Here is a 26,157-nt window from a genome sequence, read left to right as displayed (position 1 = left end):
CTCATTTTTTAATTAAGTAGTTTATTTCTGAAAGCATCTGTCTGGGTGCCCTTATGTGGTAACATTTTTTGGAAAATCTTCTCACAATTTACATTGAAACTGTTTTTCTATATCAATGTATATATCAAAATTTATTAAATTGGGACGCCGGTGGCCTAGTGGTTGGTGAGTGTTCACCGTGGGGTTGAGTCTGACCTGTGGCCCCTAAAAAAAAAAAAATCTGACTTTTATATAGTAACATAATAAACAATGTATAAAATGCCCGAAGAAATAAACATTTTCTAGTTTTTCAAAACACTCAAAAGTGTTTATTTTTGATCTGCAGTTTGTGTTGAGTTTCCTATTTTGAAAATCAGCAAACTGTTGTAATAAACCTCAGAAAGATGCTGTGAGATTAGCAGCTTAAACAGGGAGAGAAGTATGCTGTTAACACGAAGGAGATCATTAAGCTCAACTGGGAGATAAAATAGCCTCCAAAAGAGACGTTCAAGTGTTCAAGATGTTTGTTTGTTTTTTTTCATTAGAAAATATCAATTAACACCAAACATTCCTGTTCTGAAACAGCCAAACATTCACATGTGACTGCAGGTCATGCTCTACACTGAGGCTGTTATTATAGACAGTATTTTATTTGGTTTATCATTTTCTGTCAGTGGGTAATAGTTGAAAAAACAAACATGATAAGATTGTTGTATGTGTGAAATGATCATATTTGTATTAATTATAGCCTGTGATCATGAAAAGGCAATCCAGGGGCATTAGATTAATCTCATGTTAATGTGACTATCTTGCACAAAAATTTTGCCTCCAAGCAAAATACACTGAAATTCAAATTTGGAGATTAAGCGCTGAAGTGTGTTCACAGGGTCTTAACTGGAATACAAACACACAATCGGTCTTTTGTATGTACACACACACACACACACACACACACACAAGTGTTAATGTTGTGATCAGTGAATGTGTTTCCTTACAGGGGGGTTGTAGAAAGCTGATCAGAGGGATTGTAGCATAAATTGATTGTTAGGAGCCGAAATCAGCAGTCACCAAATGTCTGTTTGTACAGTGCCGATGGCAGAGGGAGTGTTTGTGTTGTGGCTGTGTCTCTCAGAGATGTTGCTGTGCGTACGTGTGTGTTTACAAGCTGTGGCTCTCGCAGCACTGGCTGAACTTTTTTTTTATGGGTTGTATTTACTCAACCGTGGTGAAAGGCTTTGCCTCACTTATAAATGCTCTGTCACCTCAGTGCTAACTGCAAAACATTATAGGTGCCTATTCTGCTCTTGTTTGGAATGGAAAGCACAAAAAGGATGAAAATAGCCATCACTACCTACGTCAGTGCTGTTTCTTGAAGGTCACTCTTGTTATCAACACCAGTTTTAGGCCTGACTGCGTACGTATCTGTTGAGATATCACAATTTCTTCCTGACCGTCTGTTTCTCACACGCCACTAGCTTGTGCCCCTTTTTACGATTTAACAGGAACCACCTCCAACAAACACTCATTCAGGATATAGATCTGATGTCTTTGGACGTGGAAAGTCCTCTGGGTGCGGTAATTGGAAGCACCACATCGCAGAAAAACATCACTTTTCCTTCACACCCTTCCCCTTAGCTGCAGGCAGCCGACCCCTGCGAGCGGTGCCACCAAAGCTGGAGCTTTTATTTTTCCTGTTAGCACCCACCCCCTGCCTTTCCACTGAGCCTCCCAGTTTCCATAAGCTAAAAGTAGAATAGTAAGTAGCATCACAGCGGGTTGTGGGCACCCTGCTGCCTGCTATCGTAGCAGGGAAGCTGCTTCTCTGTGGGTCTAACCCAGGGAGGCTGCTTTATTGGTGGGAGTCTGATTAGCTGGACCGTTTGTTAGGGAGTCTCCCAAGGGTGGATGCAGCTGCTCCCACTTCTGAAAACATCTCATTTGACCTTTTCAGGTCTTTTCTGGTTGTTCAGCTTCGCTCATGAAATGCTGCGAGTGCACGCATACACACATTCACATTGTTACAGGAGGCTTTCACTGAAATCAATTACTTCATTCCAGGCCCTCTCTGTTTTCCTGGAAAGGTTGAACTGTAGCCTTGTTCCTCCAAGGTAATAAGATACAAAGGCAGGCGGAGCAGAAAGAAAAGCTTGTTCCCACTTCTGGGCATCGGTGGCAAAATGCTCGGGAGATGTGCAGCATCACTGGCTGTTTTGATCTGCTTGAAAGATCAGCCCAAGAGACTTCAGTTTCCTCTTCCAGCCAGCATGTGGAGCATGTGATGCATATGATGCAGATTTGTCAAAGTGGGAGGGGAGGTGGTGGTGGGGTGCGTTTACATTGTATACCATAGTTGCACGTCTTCATTTGCATACAGAGTCTGGGCTAGCAGCTGTTAGCTTGTGATCGTGCATGCTTTTGCGAGAGCGTGTATTGAAGTGAGGTGTTCAGGGAAACAAAGCAATCACACCCAAATTTCCTCCACAGGGTCTCAAGGATCAAGGGGCTACATGTGTTTGATGGGAAAGGGCCACTGTATGAACAATCAGCGGATAATTAATTATTGATACACCCGAACCCATTCAATTATCGTGGTCATTTCCAAACTCGGTTGTTTGTTTCCCCCCGTGTGCGAGAATATGTAGATCTTCTCTCAGTACAACATATATGATTTTGTTCACATTCCAACACATTAAACCCCTCATGTGTTGTATTTACTTTGGCATCCCAGAGCAGGGATTGTCACTGCTTTATAGAAACCAAATTACCAGAAAATGAACCGCCTGAGGGTGATGGATGGATGCTAACACAGACATACTGTCATCCCATCCAACACATACCACATACTGGTGCCTGCTAGCTGTTTATTTAAGTCCACAGGGAATTTGGGAATGTTGATTTTGGATGTGAGAAGCAAGATAAATGTTAAGTTGAACAAACTGAGCTATTAAGAGGAAATCGCTGCAGGGTTTCAATGAGACAGCCACTCTGTTTGATAAATAAGGACATGCACTGGCTTACAAAGGTTTATGCTGTCTGTTAAAGGCTCCATAGTCGGAAGTACAAAAAATCCCCGACTATTAGAGTGTCTGCTGCAGCACACCATGGCACGCAGGAGGCTGGTACATTTACTAGTCATTTGCATCCCACTTAGTCTCCATGGCCGCAGAAGTGTTAAATAAGTATTAAGACTTAAATACATCTGTGACCAACTCTGAATCCTTTATACCAGCACTCTGAGGCAGAGAAGCTGCGCTATGTTGTTCTTAAATTCTTAATTTTTCTTAATTTGTCTTGGCTTTGATGTGTCCCCTCTGGCCCCGCCATCAGCATCTTCACCGCCCGAAGACTGTTCCAGAAACATATTTCAATCACTCAAGACTTAATGAGGTGAACACTCACTCATTTTTAAGATTGCCATGTATTTTTTAAATAACTAAAGGCTTATTTCTCTCCCGGGGAATGTGCCATTTTCAACCATCTTTCAAACGTGCCCTAGAAAGTGATAGACAAGAGCATGGTGGAGATGTTTGACATTTTTGAAAGCTCAGTTTGAGACAAAAAGACTTGTTCTTTTTTTTTTTTTTTTTCAGATAATGTCAGTGAGTTGGAACATCTCGTCGTTTAAGCCTTTGTGATTTTTCCGCTGCACTTTAATCTTGACTGTCTCTGATTATTACCATGAGGGGCAATGTGTGCAGTTATTGATACGCTCCATTAATCTGATACTGTGTCTCTGCGTGTTTTCCCTTTAATGCCAACACATTAAAAAACTGCGTTGCATCCTTTGTCTCTCCGTTGTAATTGTGTTGTATTGTTGTAATGCTTGTAAAGCATTTTTAAGTGCAAAAAAGCTGTTTAAAAAATTGAGTTTATTATTGTTGTCGACAAGTTACTGGAGAGGAAACTCAAAAGACCAAAGAAATGAACTTGGTCAGCCTTTTTCTTGCACTCCCTCATTTCTCTCTTCACCCCTTACTTTGTCTTCACTTGAATCATTTTTCCTCAGTTTCCTTTGTAGCTGCATTAAGGAGCTGCTCGAATGTCATGAGCTGTCAGGCCTGCTCATCTCTCCACTCTTATCTTGAAAGAGAGTGAGGGGAACAAGATGATTTGGGGGGGGGGGGGGCAGCCAGCCACAGCTGTCAGTAGTTACTCTGAGGAACCTACAGTTTTTCTGGCACTTTGCTTGAGAACCCAACAGAGAAATTGGAAGTATCTTTTATATTTAAGCCTCTTGAAATCCATATCCACAGTAGCTTTCTAACTTTTAAAGTACATACATAGTAAATAGTATAGTTTAGTATAGTAAAGTTTTATACATACTGTGTATACAGACATTTACTATCCTGTTAGCTTCACATGTATGGGACATAAATTGGGTGTGGTTGTAGTCATAGTAAAAAACTTTGCTCTGTTAATCCTGCTAACCAAACATAACAGTAAGCAGACAGCTGCTAGTTAGCTGTTCGCACCTAGCATAAGTGATAGTGGGTTGTTGTTGAGTGTCTTGATAATCACGTGGACACATTTTTGAGAAATTACCTAATCAGTAATGTAGTATTTCTTCATCTTTGATGCCTTATTAGATTTTACCTTCGATATCGTGAAGTTATTTTTACTGTCTCTTGCTAATTTACCAGAAGCTTAACGTTTAAGTAAAATGTCTCGCTGCATTTATCTTTCACTCAGAAGAAATCTGGGACGTCTTTGTAATCATTGTCAACCACAAGCCCAGAGGTGTGCTGCTCAGTTTATAGCAGTTCATTTTCTCATCATGGGACTATTATTTGTTCATATAAAAAAAAAAAAAGGCAAAGACTGCCAGTTTTGTCTGATAGTCTGCTTTGTGTTGGGCTTTTGAAAGCTCTGGACTGCGCCTTTTTCAGTACATTGTTCATCCTCGCTCTGCTCATTCTGCAGCAGATAAAAGTGGGGACTCAGTAATGGACCATTAGCATTGTGCTGGATCTGCTTCTTACGCAGCCATCATTACCGAACCACATTAGACATGGAAACCAGTCCTGAGAAAATCCATTTTGCAAGAGTCTGGCCTGGCTTCTGAATTCCCCATGAAAAGATATCCGTAGTTTTAGGGCTGCTGGTGCTTCTGACTGATATCTGCATTCACTAAATGTATGCTCTCTTGGTAGAGTTGCGTAGTCTGAGCCAGAGAGGTAGGCTCTCTTATCTGTGTAGTAGGACCAGATGATGAAAAAAGCCCTTGGCGTAACTTAACGGCTACGCTCACTTGGGATCGCAGCAAAGGATTATGGAGTTAGAAACGTGAGATAAAAGTTTAAGTTAAGAGGCTTTAATCAGAACTTTGATGCTTCTCCAATTATTTTAAATTGAGAAAGGACTTTAACTTTCAATAGAATATTAAGATGGATGCATTGCTTTGCGTGTCTTTGTCTTGACTGTTTTGCGTGTTGGTTACCCAGATTTATTATGCAGATCTAGAGTAACCTTCCTCGTTAAGATTTAATGCCATCCATTCATTACCTCTGGCACAGGGACTAATGACACTATTAATCAGCCGTGAATAGAGCTTGGCAGTGGAAGTGTAAGGCTGACACATCCTTACTGTAACAATTCAAGGCATGCACATACAAGACAAATTGTCAGAAGGACATCGAAAACTTCCCCCGCATGTCGATTATCCCCAGCTGACAATGTGTGTGACGATGGAAACTACATCTAATGGTTTTATTTGCCCTCCTTCACCCATCCCACCATTTATTTCACTACAGGCTTTGCTGTACCACTTTGTGTGATCTGACAATGATTTAGGGATTCTTTTTGCTGAGGTGTGGTGTTTTCTGGGACATTCAGCCAGCATCTTATGCCTCTTCCTTTGTTCTAAGATGGAACCTGATGGAAAACTCCGAACTGAGATGTAAGGTAGTGACCAAAGTGTTTGCAAGGCAGAGGATGCTGGACTCGAGTGCCGTCTTAAGTAACCCCCCTCTGAGAAACATTTCACAGCACAGCAGCACTCAACTTCAATCTTTATTCGCCCTCAGAAAGATGCACTTAAGGGATTCCTCTGTTTCTAACCTATACACTGGCAGCAACATGTCCAAAGATGAGGTCGTATTTCTAAAAAAGTCTGCACATGTCTCAGACTTGGTTCAATTGGTAGTACTTAGAACACATGGGGATCCTGTCCTACCTATACAAGTTAGTGTTGCTAGCAAATTTAAAGGAAGGGGCTCCAATGGGAAATCTGTCTATGCCTTTCTTACTGTGATATTTGCTATTGTTTGCGGCTTACACACTTCAAGCTTCTTTTTGGATTTGACACCTCATGAGAAAATATTTGAAGCAATCGATACTTGCTTTGTTCCTATTTTGTCATTTTCTTATGATCATTCTTTCATATCAGCATTCATACATGTTGTCTCACAACCCATCTGCACAACAGAGATTTAAAAATGACTAAAGATGATTTTTCATGTTTTAGTCCATTCGTTAACAACGTAAACAAAGCACACACACACACAGTCTCTCTTTCATAGTTTCTCATCTTGAATGGATCAAATCAGTGCTGAGTTTCACTTTGACCAGTTGCTCGTATTCATTTTGGCATTTCAGGTTTCTCTTCATTACTTTAAAAAAAAAAAAAATCCCCCAAATCTTTAAACATACATGCATATAAACATTCAGTATATGCACACAGTTATGTCTCATATACAGAGGCAGTGTGTTTGATTCAGATCTCATCCTTCTGCTGCATTCATACATTCATTCATTCATACATTCATTCATACATACATACATACATACATATAGTCATACACAGCCTTACATACATGCATACATTCAAACATACATGCAGTCATACAAACAAACATACATACAGTCATACATAGAGTCATACATAGATCGAGTAATGACCTTCTTGTGAACTCATTTGACTTTGGTTAGAAATGCCTAAGTGGTATTAAGTTGAGGAGATGAGTCTGCGTCTCTAAACTACAATCATCAGACTTTTAAGTACAATGTTTCTTTTTGACTACTTCAGGGGTTTTTCCTTTTTGTGCCATTGTGGTTCTCATGTATTTATTAGTGGTAAGTGGATCTTTCTGTTCGTTGTTCAGGCGAATACTAATTTCTTTGCCTTCTAACCACATGAAAATACACCCTGTTCCATGTCAGTACTTCACTGAGTGTTCTCATTTTAGAAAAGCTGAAATTCTTCTTCATCAACAAACAAGCTTGTGTTTATAGTGTGAGCGTGTTTATGGTTTCACTGTGAGAGGCATTTTACCGGTGTGATGTGAGACGCCAGAGTGATCTTCTTTTTCTGCTGTTTTTGTGCAGCTTTACAAATGAGGATAATTGTTCAGCATCTGGTCATTTACACTGCAGTCAGAAAGTATTAGCATGATAATGTGTTTTCCGTTGTTTTCGGGCGCTAATCCAGCAAACTGGATTAGAAATGGAACAGTGCTTTGAGGTTGAAGTGCTGACTTACAGCTCTGAGTTTGTATGAGAGTCCTACAGTAACACTTCTTAAACACAAGTCTCCAAACTTTCTTCCCCATGAACGTGCTAAAATAGGAAATGGTGAGCTTCATAGGGCAACACAGTGGAAAAGTGTTGCCTGAAAATATGTTTCATGACAGACAGAAATTGCTCTTTTGCAGCTAAATGTAATATATGATAAATTGATTTGCTTTTGGTACAGCACAGATTCAACATGAAACACAAAGTTGTGCGTACACACAGATTCAGCAGAAACATGCATAAACACACAAAGTAATTTGAGTTGCCTTCAGAGGTTTATTCACACTCAGTTTTGGTAAACAAATTGACCTCAGTGTGTGTGTGAGAGAAACGGTGTTTATGCACAGAAAATGCATGCGTGTGTGTCATTGGAAGAAATAAACACAAAGCTGTCATATCACTTCAATCACAGAAGTCGGAGAACTCAAAATGTAAACAAATATAGAAAGCCAAGTAAGTCCTGTGGAAGACAAACATGCCTGCAGCCGCTTTGCATTTCAAAACAATTTCTCCAGTAATAATACACCGCTTGCACACCGCTCTCACGGTGCCCCTTTCTCAGATTCGCCCGCCGCTCCGTTTCTCTGACCTGCACACAAATGGAAATGTCACACAGACGGACATTCTTTCCGTATGGTTTCGTTTCGCCCACTTGCCAAGCGATGGAAAGCAGATCTCACTGAGTCTGACCGCAGATTGTTCCTAAAAAACGAGAAAATAAAACAACCACCGAATGAAATCAAAAACATTTCTGTGGCTAGGCTGTGGAATGTGACGGCAAAAGTGTTTAAAAAAACATCATCTGGTGTGTTATTTGAGAAACTCCAGAATCAACTTTTAAAGAGGGTTGGGTGACTGTGTCTGAGATAAAACGGTTTAATTTCCTGAACACATTGAAAGTTTCTATTTTGTGCATTTGAAGGTTAGAAGGAGGCTCCATTCCTGAATAACCAAACTGTACCTCTTTTTTTCCCTGATGAAAACTGGACAAATGTCACAAAATAATCCACCCAATCATTTTGAATCTCATCCTGGCAGAACGCCTGTCTATGAAAATGAATTGTGCGATGCTATGTTCTGCTTCCTCTACCCTGACATTAGAGAGCTGTGTGTAGATCTGCATGTGTAGTCCCCTTGTATTGTGCTTTTATTTGTCAGCTCTGTGAATGTAGTAGAAGTGTTTTATTTCTGTGGTTCCTTGTCACGCCAACAGTCTTTTTTGTTACGTTGTTGTTATTTTGTTTTTTCTTCTTTTTTTTGTTTCCTCCCTCTTTCGTTTCACTGTCATTTCCATTTCAACTCCTCTTCTCTCCTCTACCTGTTCCTTTTGGACACCTCTGTGTGAAATTTCTCCCCCTCCTCCCACACTGCTGCTGTCTCCTGTCTCCTTACACCCATCCCTCCTCCCTCCTCCCTCCTACTCTCTCCCGACCCAAAGATGTAGCCCTGCCCTCTTCCCTCCCCCCCTCACTGACTCCTAACACTACTGACCATGTAACGCCAGGCTCCGGAGGTGTAACCGTTCCAGCAGGGCCCACCCCCTCTGCCCCCAGAGATGTCGTGGCTTCGCTGGTTTCTACCCGCTTCATCAAACTGACCTGGCGCCCGCCGGCCGAACCCCACGGAGACGAGCTAACTTACTCTGTTTTCTACAGCCAGGAGGGCACCAGCAGGTAGTTCTCACTCTACGTTGTACTACTGCCAGGAGGGCACTATACGCACATTAATGCTGCAGTCAGCAGGGTACTAATATACATAATTCCCGTGCAGAAGTCTCAGACCACTGTGAAAACACCTCTAATTAAAGCAGTTAAAGCACTTATCAAAGCAGTAAGTGTTTGTTAATTAAAAACAAACTTCCTTCCTCCAAGGATTAACGTTTAACTCTGAAGTACGAACCTCAAATATCTGTTCAAACATTGTTATTCCCTTTTTTCCTTTTTTAAGTACCCTCCTGCGATAACTCTTCCCCAGCTTCGAGTAAAGGATTTACTGTATATGACCGAGAGGGAAATTTAAGAAGCTGAGAGGATTTCCCGCAAATTCCTTTTTTTGGCAGCTCTTTCATGGTTTTTCTGTAAAATAGTTTTACAATTTTAAGAGATGTTCAGAAGAGACCTGATGCAGAAGTGTTTAACTCTCTGCTAGAGCTTGAGATGCAACATGTACAAACACTATATGTGCAACTGCATGGAGGGGACACATCCTATTTACTCAAACCAATGTACCTTTATATGTAACTAATAGTCGAGGTTGTAATATGCTTTCTCAGTCTGGTATCCTAAATAGAAACTGGGAACAGTCGGTATTATCTATGACTAGAGCATTGAGCTAAAGCATCAAACAGGCTGTGCGCGCCTATTTCATCATTAACATGTTACAAGTTCTGTATAATGGACAAGTTTTATTTAACTGCTTGACAAGATGGTCTTTTCATTATGTCCACACACTTTCTAAGTTGTGCCAAACTTCAGATGAAAAAATAATGACTAAAATCTTTATGTGTGTGTGTGTGTGTGTGCGTGTGTGTGTGTGTGTGTGTGTGTGCGCGTCCACATCAGGGAGCGAGTAGTGAACACCAGCCGCCCAGGGGAGATGCAGGTCACCATCCAGAACCTCATGCCTGACTCCAAGTATCGCTTCAGGGTCGTGGCCCATAACACCAACGGCCAGGGAGAGAGCTCTGCAGCGCTCAAAGTGGCCACCCAGGCTGAAGGTAAAGACACACACACACACACACACACACACACACACACAGATTCATTTGTATGTGCACAGCAAACAGGACCCACTAAACATGAAGGCAAAGTCCAGCCAGTCAGTTGGAAACATGCACACGCTGGCAACACTGAGGCAAACAGGATGAACTCACAAATGTGTAAATAAACATTCCCGCAAACAAATATTCACCAACATACAGCAAACACTCACTTCAGAAGGGGGTGTTTGTTGCTGTGCGTTGAGGCAGACCACCCAACAGCCAGCCAACCAGAGAAGTGCAGTGTTGTCTTCTCATAAGTCAGCTCTTGTTCACACCCCAACATTTGCTCTAAGCTCTCTGTGTGTTTCCCAAAACTTTGCCTACCTGAGTGAGGAAAATCCAAAAGTTATTTGAGACATTTCCTTTATTTAATCTTTACAGAGATGCTTTCCAGAGTCACTCATTAGGATGTTTCGACTGGAGAACACTTACAGTATGACTGAGGGAACAAAGTGTCTTCTTCTTTTCTCTTTTCTCTTTGTCTCGGATTAAGCTGCTGCTCTAAATCTCTCGCGTTCACCTACATTTAAAAGTGCTGTGAAGGGGGCTTTCCCAGCACAGTCTCAGGGTGGACGTCCCTCACCTCCAGACTTGGCTACAGCTCAGTCACTGTCAGTTTGTAGGTCAACTGCTGTTTCTCTACCTGTGTCCTTGTTTGAAGGGCGACGGAACCACACACAATGCACACTACACCCTAACGGCTGCCAGCAGGTGCCTGGCCACCCGTGGGGGGGGGGGGGGGGGGGGAGCAGGCTGTACCTGTGCAGTACAGCAGTATATCTCTGTCGTGTGTGCGTGTGTGCACTTTGAGTGTAAGAACATGCTATGAATTGGAGCTTAAACTGTTGACCTATGTCTGAGTGTGCACACAACACTGCCCCCAGTCACCTCTCCTCAGAGACCAGCTTAATAAACCTACACACACACACACACACACACACACACACACACACACACACACACACACACACACAAGTCACCTTCCAGTACTCGCTGACGAATGGGAGCTTCTCTCTTCTGTCAGGAACACTGGCAGCTAAATCTAAAAACACATACCACAGACGTATCTCTATCTGACAGCTACTACTTTAACCTCGTTGTTTTTATCATATTAAAATGAATCCAGTGTGCCACAGAACAAAGACAACAAGAAATGTTGCTATCCATATACTTCAGGACATGGAGCATTCTTTGTACTGCGCTGTCAGAAACGATGAGGGCAGCGATACATATGTTGTTATTTTAAAATGTTCCTCCAGCACACTGGACATAAAATGAAATATTTAGTGATATGTTAAAATGCTGACGTAAAAAGCTTTTATTTGAATGTGCAGCAGTAGAATTTTAAGCCGTATATATCGTTAGTCCTTCTATTCTCAGGGGATAAAAAGTAATTATAGTCTTTTATTTGTACATTACGTTTATACTCATATTCTCATCTTTTACATTTTAACTACATGCCCTCTCTGTTATCGTCCTCCATGATATACAGCTGCATGACAATCATAACATCAAGCTGAAACACACGGACTTGTCGAGGTTTACGTCCAGCACGCAGCTGCACACAGAGAACGATAAACGCTGATACTCACCCTGAAGTGCAGATAAAACCGCATGGCTGAACATTGTCCAGCTGATGAATGGATACTACATTTACCACCGTTTTATTTATTCTACAAACATATTGTTGGTTCCAAGGCTGGTACTGTGTCAATGTTAACCCTAAAATCAGCCGAGTTATCCGTTTGTCATTCACATATGGCTGAACAATCGATCCTGGATTTTATCAAGTCGTCTGATAGCGAGAACATCTTGCGCGACTACGTTGAATAAAAGTGTAAGACAAATGTTGGTGGAATACAAGATGCACATGTTGTTTTGTTTGGACCTGCCTTTACTCTGTTTGTCATGGGAATAAAAAGAAAATCAACATGGCGTTGAGCCCAGTGTAAAGGGGACGGATTTGTCTCCACAAAGCTGCAGAGACTGAGCCGTCTTCTGGTCTGAGCTCGCGGGGAAATGTGGCTGTGAAGGAGCCAAGAATGTGTGTTTTTGGCAGCAATGACTGGACTTCGCTAAATTGAGTTCATGTCTTTTGAGATGTAGGAAAAAGCATCAGAGGAGGAGTACATTCAAGATATGACATTTTAAGCAGCGAGGTTTTTTTCATTTCTGTTCCCCTGCTTCACCCTTTCCCCCCCCCAGTCCAAGTGCCGGGTCCCGCACCGAACCTGCAGGCGGTGTCCAACTCGCCAACCTCCGTCTCTCTGAGCTGGGAGAAACCTCTCAGTGGAAATGGCGAGATCGTCACCTACAAGCTGTACTACACAGACAAGAGCGTTGGCAATGAACAGGTAGGATGACGCCTCTATTCAGTCTGCTTAGTTCTCCTTTTTCAAATGAAAATCCCGACTGTGAAGAAACACACTCCTGGAAAATATTATTCCATGATTTAATTTATGATTAAATTTAATTTTATGAAGTTTTGTTTTTTAAAATCTGCATCTTGAGTGAACTGAAGATACCAAAATGAAACAAAAAGCTTTTAAACAAAGGATGAAGCCTGATGAAAACTAAATGTTATCCAGAAGTTCAGTCAACAAATAGCTTAAGGGAAATCAGGATATGCTTCCTATACCATTTTTTTAAAAGATGACGCTGACTATTAAAAATATTTATTATTTAATAGTTTTCTTTGTGTGCATCCGTCCAAACATCTTATGCTGCCTTGAAAGAGGAGAAACAGTGTGTGTAGCTGATGTTTGACACACAGGGTGTGCAGGGTTCATGAGATAATGAAAAAGAATACAAGTGTGTGGACTTGTCTAAATATGATTAGGTGAGTAGTTCCTAATCATTTACCCGAAGGCTCTTTGTACTGCTTCTCGCCCACACTCTTGATTATCCATCTCACACAGAAACACACTCTTAAAGTGAAAAAAAAAAAAAAAAAAAAAAGCAGCTACGTTTCCCCCAGTTCTTCTCTGCAGGTCTAACTCTCAGTCGCAGGAGGGGCATCTGGTCAGATATTGAGTCAGCCCAGGCTGTAGCCATAGAAGTGGGCAAGCCAGTGAAGCATTAAAAAGCCTTTAATATGATAATGGATGAAACGTCAGCCGGCACACTGAGAAATGATGCCTCAGCTCCCGGGAGAAGATGAGGTGAGAAAGGCGAGATATGAAGAGAGGGATGGAAAGAAAGAAAGAAAGAAATGAGAGGTGAAGAAATGAGAAAGAAGACAGATGAAGTTCGAAAGATGCAATACTGAAAAAGACGTGAAATATTAAAAGACGGGAGCAAGTCAGGGACAACCCGCGACGCATCTTCAAGACTGATGTGGTCACGTGAACCTCTGACCTGAGATCAGAGGCTGCGATCCGACCTCTCTGCAGGCGAGATTAGATTTCAGAAAAGTCTCGGCTTTTCACTCCAAATGTGAAAGCCAAGGAGCGGAATGCAAATTGGCTTGGTGTAATTGGGCATGTGCGAGCGATGTGCCCAATTTGTAAAGCAAAAAGTGGTAATCACAGAGCGCATAATTTGTGTCTCAGTGGAAGAAGACATTTTTAAACGGAATAACAAACAGAAATGTTGGAGCAGCGAAATAATGAATCAGTCGTCACATTTTGTAGCTTCGACATATTTGCAAGATTGCTCGTCTTGTAAATGTATTGAAACAGAATATTCTGAGCGTGTTAAATCTGAACACTTGTTGATGAATGATAAAACAACTGTAATGCTGCACGCATCAACACACTGACAGCACTGAAACACTTAGTTTCTTTCTTCTTTTGCAGGTAGTATTTTCAAGAATGAAACCTTTTCAGTTTTTTAACCCAGGCTTTACATCGATGGTTCTGTGTTTATGTTGTTGTTGGTTTTTTTTGCCTGTTTCGTTCCTAAGAAGCACATATTACATATTACATATGTTCAGGAGAGAGGAAAGAAAAACGTGTATTTACTTATGTCAGAAAATGATGCACTGTAGAAGACATAATTCTACTGTTTTTCCCCTTGTTTCAGGACGTTGACATAGACAATCAGTCGTACACCATGAGCGGGCTGAAGAAGAACACGGAGTATAGTTTCCGTGTGGTGGCCAACAACAAGCACGGTCCAGGTGTCTCCACTGACGACGTCGTAGTCCGAACCCTCTCTGATGGTCAGTGGGTTGTCGAGGCCAAATTCTAAGCACACTGCTTTTAGTTCATGAGATTTTTTCCGTTATTTTTAATCAAGAAAGATTACTTAAAAAGGTTTCACTCTTACTTTGAGGTAGATTAAACATATAATACATATCTAGTAAATGATTAGTGTGACTTTTATAAACACAAATGAAATGTCAGTAACATCTGAATGTAATGCCACTGTACTATGAAGGCTAATTTTACAGCAAAAGAATGTCAACGTCTTAGACACTAGTGGTGGAAGTATATAACATTTTCATTTTCCCCATAAAAACGTTGATGTAAAAATAATCAGAGTCCATCAGTTCATTGTTTAAACTGTTTAAAAGAAGACATGTCTTTGTCCTTTTTTGTTTATGCTAAAGCAAATCATTGGTCTGTTTTCCTTTTGTGTCACAGTTCCAAGTTCCTCTCCTCAAAACCTCACCCTGGAGGTCCAGAACTCAAAGGTAAGACTGCGACTCAGATTTAGATTCTTCTGTTGCCTCATTTAGGAGTTACAGGCTTTCACATTTAACCTGGACACTTCCTCAGATACTAAGAAAAGAAGCCAGTCGTGTGACTGTTTTTGTGTGCAGTGCAGTGTCTCCACCTCACTACATCCACAATCACTCACTCAAGTGCACACACCAGCAGAAGAACAGATACATGGCCTGCAGTGCAGAACGCTGTTGTTTCTCTCTGTGATTATCTGCGTCAGAGGCCTGAAGCCCCAGCTGGTTAAGAGGGTGTGTGAACCCATATCGATCCTCTCATCGGCAGGAGACTCGCCTGTCAAAAGGTTTTATCCTCTCTGTACAGTAGCATGCGGGGGGAGCCTGCAGCTAAAATCTAAACGAAAATCCAAAAAAGTGTTAGCCTTAGACGAACACATGCCACCCATGTAATCTAGATAAATCCTCATGGCAGGTTTTACAAACAAAGAATCCATCACTTACTAAACGAAATAGAGTACATTTTATTTGTATCAAATAAGCTCAATAAACATGGACACCCAGTTTTTACCTGTAAGTTATTAATATTCAGACAACTGAAGTGTCCCCCTGTTGGTTGACATGTAACAGGATAAATTGAATACTTAAAAAAAGTCTTTTTTCTCTCGATTACATTTTTCGTTTTTTGATCACTGATTCCGGGATCATGTTTCTCACAGGCCAGGAAACAACTGCTGAAGCCTCAGTTTGCCTTTCAATTGGATGTTAGAGCAGATTTTCTTTTTTGACACTTAAACAAACTGTAGTTGTTGTGTGACACTCGTGATTAGATAAGGCTGCTGAAGCATCTGCCCGCTGCACTACAGGCTCCTGATTACAGCGGGAGACCGTCCTCGGCTGCCTGTCTCTTTAGCCATTTGATCTTCAAACACAGAGCTGTAGGCCTGTTTATTGTACACATCCACCCAAGTGTTGGATTAAATTTGATAAAAGGGGGATTCTCACTCGTGACATGTGAGGCAGCAAGTGCAAACGGAGAGCAGCAAAAGAGGAAGAGGAAGATACCGAAAACCTCAGGGTGCATGCTTTGAATACAAAAGCAGCAGCCGAAGCTTTCAGCCCATTGCTGCTCGATGCGAGGCTCAAGTGAAAGAGAACTGTCAAAGCAAACTGGGGGGAAAAAAATAACACTGGTAGACAATCCTATCACACACTCCCAGCTTGAGTGAGAACTGGCCACCCATGCTGCGGGACACTCGGCTGAGATTTGCTGAGAGAAAACACTCATGCTAATGTTGGGAGAAATATGAAGAGGAGACACTCTGTGGGAAAAAGGGATTGTCGCAGAATAGTTCTTTGAATAGAGAGTGTACTTCCTGTTTAGAATAGGGAAATAAACATGTGGCATCCTTTATTCCGAAACCTATTGAACCCTATTTTCTTCCTTTGTTGTCATTGTGTTTTTAATCCTGAATGCGGTAGAGGCAGCCATTTAGTCAATTATTCCTGTAGAAATTGTATATAGATACAAAGCATTTATCCAATTAGATGTTTTGTTGCGCACAGTTAAATTGAACTGGGAGTAAGACGCTCATTAACATGCATTTTATTCAGTCTCTTCGTTGGGCCTCTTCAAGCAGAACCTGGCATCTTTTATTTTTTACCTGCAAGGCAACATGATCTTATTTTGCAGCCTTTTTTTCCCCTCCGACATCTGCCATCTCACCTTCCCCTGAGAATTTCCATGTCAGTTAAACAGGTTTTAATGATTACAGAGAAAAACGGAGAAAAGCAACGTGGATAGCAAGAATAAAAAAAAACCCTGAATAATTGAAGGCTCCTAACAGAAATTTAATTTGTAGACGTCCCTCGACTCTGTTGGGGAGGAGCGCACATGTTGCCCTTTACGTGCATTCCGGCATTTGTGCATCAGTGTGACAGTAGGGAAGCGTTAATTAACACTTCTACCACGCTGGGATACCCCCCACCTATCGCTTTAAACACACACACACACACAAAAAGATGCAAGAATCCCTTCATTCAAAATGCTGCATTCATCTTTCTCTGAGTGTCCCTGCTGAGTTAACCTGACCACACACATCCACAGACCCCTCTCTTCACGACACCTCTCTCCATTATTAATGCGTATATTTTTTCCTACTGCGTCACCTGTACTCAGAGGGATGCTCGTTTTTACATGGGCTCTCCTGTCAGGAGAAGGAGTGCAGGTGAGAGAGAGAATCTGGCAAACCGAACATTAAATCCTGCAGAGTCACGTGAACACAAACGCCCGTGCCCAGTTGTACTGTATGAGAAGGTGTGAAGCTAACTGCTAAACCATGAGGTCACCTTTACTCACATATACTAAACACAGCTTTTCATGTCTTTTTCCCCTCCCTCAGAGCATTATGCTTCGGTGGCAGCCGCCGCCCATCAGCGGCCAGAACGGGGAGATTACAGGCTACAAGGTCCGATACAGGAAAGTATCCCGGAGGAGCGACGTAACCGAGATCACAGGAGGCATCCAGCTCTTCAAGCTCATTGAGGGTAATGGGCGCTAACTCGTTAGCAAAAATCAATATGACCATCCACTTCAGAATAGAACAACGTGCTGTATACTTAAACTCATATGTCATGTGTGAAGATGGAAGGTGCATGACTTCTTTTGTCACAGACCGATTGTGCGTCAGCATTAGGAGATTCAATTCCCATCAACCAGCTCTGTTTTCTTTCATTGCAGCCTCTCAGTGAGGCTCTCCTGCAGTGTGTGATGTGGTGTAGCTGTTTCTATTTTTGTAGACAGTGAACAACACTAAACACTGTAGGTCTGAAGGTGGTAAATCTTAAAAGCTGCTGAGTAGAACAGAGAGCATTGGCAATAGATCCATCTGGAAGCTGCAGAGAACGTTGCTGTTTACATGCTGAATGGAGAGATGTAAAGTTAGACGCCTGAGAAATGCAAAGAAAGACGAGGTGAAAATAACTTCAAGTCAAAGTTTATCAAATCAATTATTAAAGCACATTTAAATCCATCATCGTTAACTAAAGTGATAAAGTTACTTAAAACAATATAAAAGAACAAACTTTAGTGAGTTAAATTAACAATTAAAAATAAAAAAAAAACATTAACTGTCATTAAAAGTCAGCACAGAGAGGTGGGTCTAAAGCGGTCCTTTTAAATCTTTGAAGGGTCAGGGCAGTTCACGTAACACGTAGACTACTCCACAGTTTAGGAGCAGCCATCCCGAAGGATCTGTCACTTGTGACTCTGGGCCTGGATCTCAGAACATCAAACAGCGTCTGATACGTTGACCTGGATTCTCAGGCTTGAGCAGGTTGGTGCGATAAGTCAGAAAAGTGTGCAGTGCCAGCCCATTTAAAGCCTTTTATTTTCAAGTTTTATCTGATAAACATGTAAGAAAGGCATTAATCAGCATACAACAATACCACTGCACTGATGTTATAACACCGCTCTTTAAATATAGTTGCGTGCACAGGCCGGCTCTCCCTCCAAAATGTTTTTCGAGCTCTCCACTTCAATCGTTTTTATGCAAAGTGCGAAGACAGCCGTCAACATAGTTAAAGCACTGTAAGGCATTTGTTCCCTTGACTCCAAACAAAGCTTGTCTGCTGCAGCTTTTTATTCGATTCAACGGACTGTCTCCGACTTTCCTGAGACAGATTGCGGTGTGATGGTTGAACATCATTTCAAGATAGATATTTTTTCTTAAGGAAAACCAAATCCTAATTTTTCCTTTTGATGCTTTCGTAAATCTTCAACTCAAACTTGAATCAGAGTCTTTATCTTTACTGGATGTATCGAGCATACTCTCAGCTATGTCTGCCATGCTGCAGTATTTAACGTCTTGATCTTCTGACTGGAGGCACTTCTTAAGTTCTTGTTTGGTCTCAGTCTTTCTGTTAATTAAGCCAACATATGAACTTCATCTGAACACTTTGAGATGGAGTTGCATGTCTTACTGTACCCTTGCATTACCCGCTGATTCCACCAAAATATGCACAATATCACCAAAGACACACAGCGATAGTTATGAATATTAGATGTTGTTTCAGCAACTTTCAAGTGGCCCGGCCTCACGCTGTGTGCTACATCAAAGAGAATATACACTTAAAAGTTGATATTTGAGAAGGATCTGGGGGGTGAAACAGAGGCGTGTTTGTTGGTTCAAAAGCGTTTAGAAGGAGATGTTGTAGCCTCGGAGGCACACGTAGTTAGGGAGTGATCAGAAGCTACCCCCAAGGGTGGCCCAGAATAGTGGGTACACAGAAAAAAAGACTACAGGATTAGCGCATGGAGAACGCAAATGGGACAATATGACGATGATGAAAATGAAATACAGCAACACAACATTTGTCAGCAGGCGTTCCCCTCTTTTATGAATACCAAAGTCAGTACCCAGCAGTGAAACGGCTGGTTCTCAAGGAGACATAGCTTTAAAATATGAACACAGAAAGACTCTCAAAAGTTTTCTGTTCTTTTAACCTCTCATCACATGTGCTGCTAGCTGCTATATACTTTTTTTCCTTAAAACAAATACTTTCCTGAACTTGTAATCTGTGGTGAAGTAAAAATCTCAATTACACTCATGCTATTGGATCTACAAGAAAAATAACTGCACACTTGAAACCTTCACTTGATCCTTCCCTCGAGGTAGAATCATGGATTTTCTTCCTTAATTGTGCAGGAAAGTATCAGGCAGCTGTTTAAGATATTTGTGCTTTCAAAATATTTATTGAGGCTGCAACTCAAACGCAAATCAGCCAAGAGCATTATTAACTGTAAACATAAATCTGGTCTTTGAATGTGAGAGGCTCTACTGAATGATTTCACTGCTATTTAAGATTCAGATCAGCCACAGCTCAGTCTCTGGAGCTTTACATCGGAGCTGTTTGTGTCTGCTGTGTAGGTCTGGAGCGTGGGACAGAGTACTCCTTTCGGGTGTCAGCCATGAATGTGAATGGTACAGGACCCGCCACCGATTGGACCACAGCTGAGACGTTTGAGAGCGACCTTGATGGTAAAAACACCCAATCACTCAATCCATACAGATACAATCAGAGACAACTTAATTCTGTGGAAGCAGTGAAAGATTAACCCAATTTAAAAAACCAAGGATTCGCAACTAATAGCCATAGAGTATTACTAGGTATTTAAAAGTATCTTAAGAACAGCTCTCAAGTTTTCGCTTTGTTTCGTCTGCACCAGAATCACGCGTACCCGACCAGCCCAGCTCTCTGCACGTCCGGCCGCTGGTCAACAGCATCGTGGTGAGCTGGACACCGCCGGAGAACCAGGACATTGTGGTTCGAGGTTACTCCATCGGCTATGGCATTGGCAGTCCTCACGCTCAGACCATCAAGGTGGACTACAAGCAGCGCTACTTCACCATCGATAACCTTGGTAAGAACAAACCTGTTGCTTACTGTGTGTCACTGTGTTACTCTGTGTTTGCAGTGCTTCTGTTTTATATGGTTATTGGTTTAATAACTCAAATATTTCCCGCCCACATAATTGAATTGATAATCTAACCGGATACATTAAATGCCACAACTGATGAGATATTAAAGAGACCCTGTGGCTGATGCACCATTTATTAAACTATCAGCATTTACAACATTAAACTCATCCCTCGCCTAAATATTATTTCATATTTTTTTCTGTTCATTTGAGGCATAAAATCCCCTCATTTTAATAAAAAATTACCAAACCCACACAAACACAACGGGAAGCAATTCATCTGTACCTCATAGTGAGTATTTACAGAATTAATGAGTTCCTCTCCCCCACACGCCTCAGCCACTAATTGCACAGATTACCCTAATGGGGACACTTTAATTAAAGGTCAAAAAAGGCATAAATAAAACAAACTTGCTGTGGTGATGTTAACGCTTGCTGTCATTAGAGCAAATGAAACAAAAGTCTGCCTCACAAGTTCTACATGAGTGCATCTTCTCTGCATTGGATCTGTCCATTGAAACCAACCATTAAAAAAAACTAATGCCCATTATTTTCCACCTTTAATTCATTCCACTTTTTGGAGATCAAAGAATTCTCTTAACAAAGCCCAAGAAAAAAAAAGGGACGGAATAGTGATTTTTTTTAGACTTGAAAACAAAATTATAATGAGGAAATTGAGACATTTTTAGGAGGAATAGTTGTCAAATATCTTCATGCATATAACTGACACCTTCATTATAATCACAGTCAGAGTAATGACAGTATTCAAATACTCAGACTGACTAATATCGCAATTATGAGTCAAGAGTCTCGAGAGTTTTGCCTTGATTAGATGACTGCATTAATCTCTTTCTGCACTCTGTCATAACCTCTCTCTCTCTTTCTCTCTCTCTCTCTTTCTCTCGCTCTTTCTCTCGCTCGCTCTCTTTCTCTCTCTCTCTTTCTCTCTCTCTCTCTTTCTCTCGCTCGCTCTCTCTCTGTCTCTCTCTGTCTCTCTCTCTCTCTCTCTCTCTCTCTCTCTGTCTTTCTCTCTCTCTCTCTCTCTCTCTCTCTCTCTCTCTTTCTATCTCTCTCTCTCTCTCTCTCTCTCTCTCTCTCTCTCTCTCTCTCTCTCTCTCTCTCTCTCTCTCTCTCAGATGCCAGCTCCCACTATGTGATCACACTGAAGGCTTACAACAATGTGGGCGAGGGGATTCCTGTGTATGAGAGCGCCATCACAAGACCTCAGTCAGGTACAAACTACACACATCTCAACATCAACACGTTCTCCATTAACCTTAAAATATTTAGTAGTTGTGTTTCCTGTTAACTGTTTTTCTTTTAGCTCGTACACAACAGAAACAACATACAGAATGTATCGTCGGAGATTGTTGTCACTGAACAAAGACGGAAAAAAAGGACAGGCGTTTATCTTTGTTCCCTCTAACCTGGGATCATTATCAGGCAGAATGTGTCTGGACTCCAAATAGCCCAAGAGATATCAGGTCATCAGGGTGTTTCATTGCTCTAATTACCTCTGTTTTATGGCCCCTTGTAGTTTTGAGCTACGTTTAAATCAAATGTGCAAAAGCCTTGAATTTTGCCCTCATATTACACGTTGTTCTTCATTAAAATGTTTGGTCAAAATATTGCTATTTGCTGATGGAAGAGATTACCAACTGTGAAGAATGTCCTGAAATATAATTGACGAATACTATAACAAAAAGGGGTAGCTGCTTTGGGCTCTCCTACATTTTACTCCAGGTGTATTGTACACCAGAACAATAGTCAAAGTAAAACAATAATTTTAGGCACTGTATTATTCTAATGCTCATGTTTACATTCAACCACACTATAGCGTATATTTCTGCTTCATATTGTTAAGTCCACAGTAAAAGCTCCTTCATAAATGTAATATTATTTAGCTAAAGGCAATGTGTGCTAGCTTAAAAGTGATTTTTGCTGTTAATAGGTTAACTGTTAGCATTAGCTGTTTGGGTTAGCTGTCTGTACCTGGTGGGTTATTTATTTATTTCTGTTGTTTACCCTTGTGATACGGCCCACTGTCTCTCCAGCTGTTCATTATCTATAATCTCTTCTGTTTCTGTTCATGGAAACTCATTGATGAAGTACACCTGTCTGACATTAGAACAGGTTTGGAGTTTCCCCGGCTAAACTTGACATCAGAGAAAACAAGCCACTTTTCAACTGAAAACAATGAAACTGGCTCTAAACATTATTTATCTATTAATGTCTTGGCCTTTAGTTGACGTTGGACTGAACTCTGTCGTCTGTGATGGAGTTGAATCTGTCGTCTTTCATTCAGACAATACACAAATCTTGAAGCCTTAGATCATCACTCTATTAACAATAAGAAGTAAAGTCTCAATGCCAGAGTCTGAAAATGAAAATGTAAAACACCGCCAGCTAGACTGCATGTTAGCTGAGTTCACTGAGTTTATGTGACAGTGTCAGACGACAACCAGCCCGCGCTCTCTGGGATTTGCAGAATGTGGGCTTCACCCACCTCCTCTCCTCTTCCATCCAGCCTCCCACCTCCCCGCTCAGCCTTGATCACTCGGGTTTGTCTCTGCCGCGGCACCAGTGCACCGTGAGGAAGAGAGGGTTGGGATGCTGGATGACATGAGTCACATCAACATGCTTCGAGGGGGGGTGGCAGTCTTAGTGAACGCACACACTTGCACACTGTCTCACTATACAGTTCTCTCTATGAAGCTCTCTCTTCCTCACATCCTCTCTCACGCACTCACAGAACGCTGCATGCAAGCAGACCCCCCGTGGTGGCTTTGGCAACCCTTCGTCAGATCCAAAGTCTTCCTCTCAAAGCAGAACCAAAGCCCACCATCGTCTGCTGCTGAATCCTCTGGGGCTCGTTCCGTTCCTGCCAGTTTGTTCAAGTCGGGATTAAAAAGAAGAGCTGACCTACATATTACTTATACTTTGGAAGAAAAAGAAAAGTTAGGATAAACTTGGTGAACTTAGTCAGGGGGAGAGCTAAGTTAGATATGCAATGATAAAATGACGTCTTAACTAAGAATGTGAGAGGTAAAAGATTGCATTCCCTCTCGTAATATAAAGAAGGGCGAGTCAGCTCTTTTCTTCAGTGCATTCTGTTGTAAACACTGAAGGCTGTATTCATCCAGGCTTGGGGAGAGAAAAGCAGCTTGTATGCCACTCCAAGAACCTCAGAGCCTCTCCAAAACCACATGAATGCTTGATCTTCTTCACACACAAACACACACCTTCACACACGCACTCTGATTCAGTCTGGGGAATATAATGAGGGCAGCTCTGCACAAAGAGGTGTCAAATGGAGCGAGGCGGAGAGGAGAGGACCAACAAGTGGTCAAGGAGGGGTGTCATTGCGGGTGACTGGGCAAAGCTTCTTTTTTTTTTCCTCTCCCCATCTCAACCAAACTAAGGACAGAAAAACTAGAAGCCACAAGGCCATCTTGAAGTGTTTAGTCCTCAGTGTGCTGGCCAGCAGCGGCTCCTTTGAGCCCCTATTTTCCTCCCATAAAGACACACACACACACACACACACACACACACAGATTCTCTCTGGGATTTATGAGGTGTAATGGGCAGGTGACTTGCACACAAACACACTGAAGTGTTCTCATGCAGGCACACAATCACTTTTATACTAACAGATTACGTTACGCTGCAGGTTGTTCAACTTACAAAAATACAATAAAATCAACTTAGCTCTGTATTATTGTTGAATAATATCATGTTAATGCTACCCAACTTAAAAAAATATTGTGAAAAATGAAAGTAAGAGTTCATAAAATGGTGAAAACATAGATATTCACAAAGAGATGATGAGTGTGCAATTTAGAACAACAATAAACAAAAGCAAATCGCTAAAGTGGAGGGTAGAGGACACTAGATAGGACACATCATTAAAACAGTAACACTACTAGAACTGTGCGGGACATGTGTTTGTCAAAAACTAGAATTCATTCGATGACTGGAATTTCCTTGAAGGAACAGGTGTGGCACTCACCTATCCATCCACAGAAACCATGGTCCTCTTCTCATCTCTGCCTGCAGGTTCTTTCACTCAAAGCCTCTTTGTACTGTGTTCAGTTTTCAAGGACATAATTCCCCTTGTCAGTATCACTCTGCCAAGTTGTTGTGAAATGTTCCTGAGCGTACGGTGTCCCTCTGCTTATCCACTTTACATTCAAATGTTGTGAAAGGCTCCAGGATGTAATCATGGTGTTGCCCCTTTCTGAAAAGATCGGGTCAACACTTGGATGTAAAAGTTTAAAAGGTTGTGTGTTTCTCTTTGCACTCTGTTTCCATTTGCTGTAGTCTTTTCTTATGAGTAGTGTATCTCCTGCTCCTGTCTCTTCAGTAGCTATAGAGCGATCAACACACTGTGCAGTAGCATCTATAGAAACCAGGTCTTTAGACATGTCTTGTTGTAGAGGTCAGTGTCTGTTTTTTCTAATAGAATCTTCTCTCTTTTTCTCTTCATCTCTCCCAATCCCATCTTTGTTGCATTTACTTTTTTTCTCCATTCCTTGTTGTTGTCCCTCCTTTTTAACTCATTAACCTGATATTTTTTCCTCCTTGTTGTTCCTCCCTGCATCCTGTTTTTTTTTTGTGTGTATTCCACCACGCTTCTCTTTGTTTTAATTCGGTCATTTTAATTTGTGTGTATGCATGCGGGTTAACTGCCTCGTGCGCAGACCCCATAGATCCCGATGTTGACCTGTACGAACTCTTCCATGCTCCATACACCCCAGTACCAGACCCCTCTCCCATGATGCCTCCCGTGGGTGTACAGGCCTCTGTGCTGAGCCACGACACCATCAAGGTAACCTGGGCTGACAACTCGCTACCCAAGAATCAGAAGATCACAGATAACCGCTTCTACACTGTGCGCTGGAAGACCAACATCCCTGCCAACACTAAAGTAAAGGTAAATTGAGTTGCAGATTTTTTTCTTCTTCTTTTTTCTTCATATTTTCTTGAAGCAACACTTGGAACATTTATGGTATCATCATTTTTTCTTACTGTAAGCAGGATTATACAAGAAGCTCCAGTCTCATTTTAAAACGTACTCTGCTTTCTTTGGTCTTTACATCAGCACGTTAAAGCTCGACAAACTTGGTGAAATTCAGTTCAGTGCAGCTCAGATCATTCTGGTCTTTTCATGACAACACTTTTAACACAGTTTAACACGGAAAACTGTCCATGTGTTTCAGGGCAGTGAGGCTTTGTGAGCCACTTCATATAAACATTAACAATGAAGATGTATTTGATGCTCTGAAAATTTTAGAGTTCTAAAAACAGCACAGTGCTAGCCCCAGGCCTGATATTTGTGACAGAGCAATAATCGATTTTCATCCAACTTTCAAAGCACTGCAAAGAGGGAGACGTGTCTCAGCAGTATTTCACTTTCTGTACGATAAAGTGTTTTAAGCCTCATATCAAACATCAGAGACAGTATCACGGCAACACCTGCAGCCAGCTTGCCTAAATTTGAATCCTTCATCCGCCGTACTCACAGACCTTAGCACGCAAATATTGAACAAAGCTTATCAGCTTTTTTTCCATGCAGTCAAACGTATTCAGTTGTTGAATATCTGTTGTTCACAGTGAAATTTAAAAAGGAAAATGATGATACAAACCCATTATTGTTTTATTAATCCCTGTTAATCGAGCCCATTTGTAGAGTTCATGTTCAGTTAATTTTAGTGAATGCAGCTTTGTAATATTACACAGATTTTCTGGGATCACTGTCACACAGATGCAAATCCAGTGTCGCTTGTGTGTGAAGTCGTGTGCATAGGT

At 41.5% G+C, this 26,157-nt stretch overlaps 1 protein-coding gene across 1 annotated transcript in view; it reads left to right on the top strand.

Moving 5' to 3' along the window:
• Positions 1–26,157, top strand: part of neo1a (neogenin 1a) — a 148,851-nt gene that overhangs the window by 113,325 nt on the left and 9,369 nt on the right. The window contains exons 8-17 of the mRNA XM_079339546.1: positions 8,927–9,161; positions 10,050–10,204; positions 12,455–12,603; positions 14,273–14,411; positions 14,836–14,885; positions 17,273–17,417; positions 19,799–19,909; positions 20,098–20,292; positions 21,486–21,581; positions 25,050–25,282. Coding sequence (XP_079195672.1) covers positions 8,927–9,161; positions 10,050–10,204; positions 12,455–12,603; positions 14,273–14,411; positions 14,836–14,885; positions 17,273–17,417; positions 19,799–19,909; positions 20,098–20,292; positions 21,486–21,581; positions 25,050–25,282 — 1,508 coding nt within the window. The remainder of the gene's footprint in view (positions 1–8,926; positions 9,162–10,049; positions 10,205–12,454; positions 12,604–14,272; positions 14,412–14,835; positions 14,886–17,272; positions 17,418–19,798; positions 19,910–20,097; positions 20,293–21,485; positions 21,582–25,049; positions 25,283–26,157) is intronic.

Source organism: Symphodus melops (assembly GCF_947650265.1).
Source record: "Symphodus melops genome assembly, chromosome: 3".
Lineage (NCBI taxonomy): Eukaryota > Metazoa > Chordata > Actinopteri > Labriformes > Labridae > Symphodus > Symphodus melops.
The sequence above is the reverse complement of the archived record's forward strand: the minus strand, read 5'-3'. Positions and strand labels throughout refer to the sequence as shown.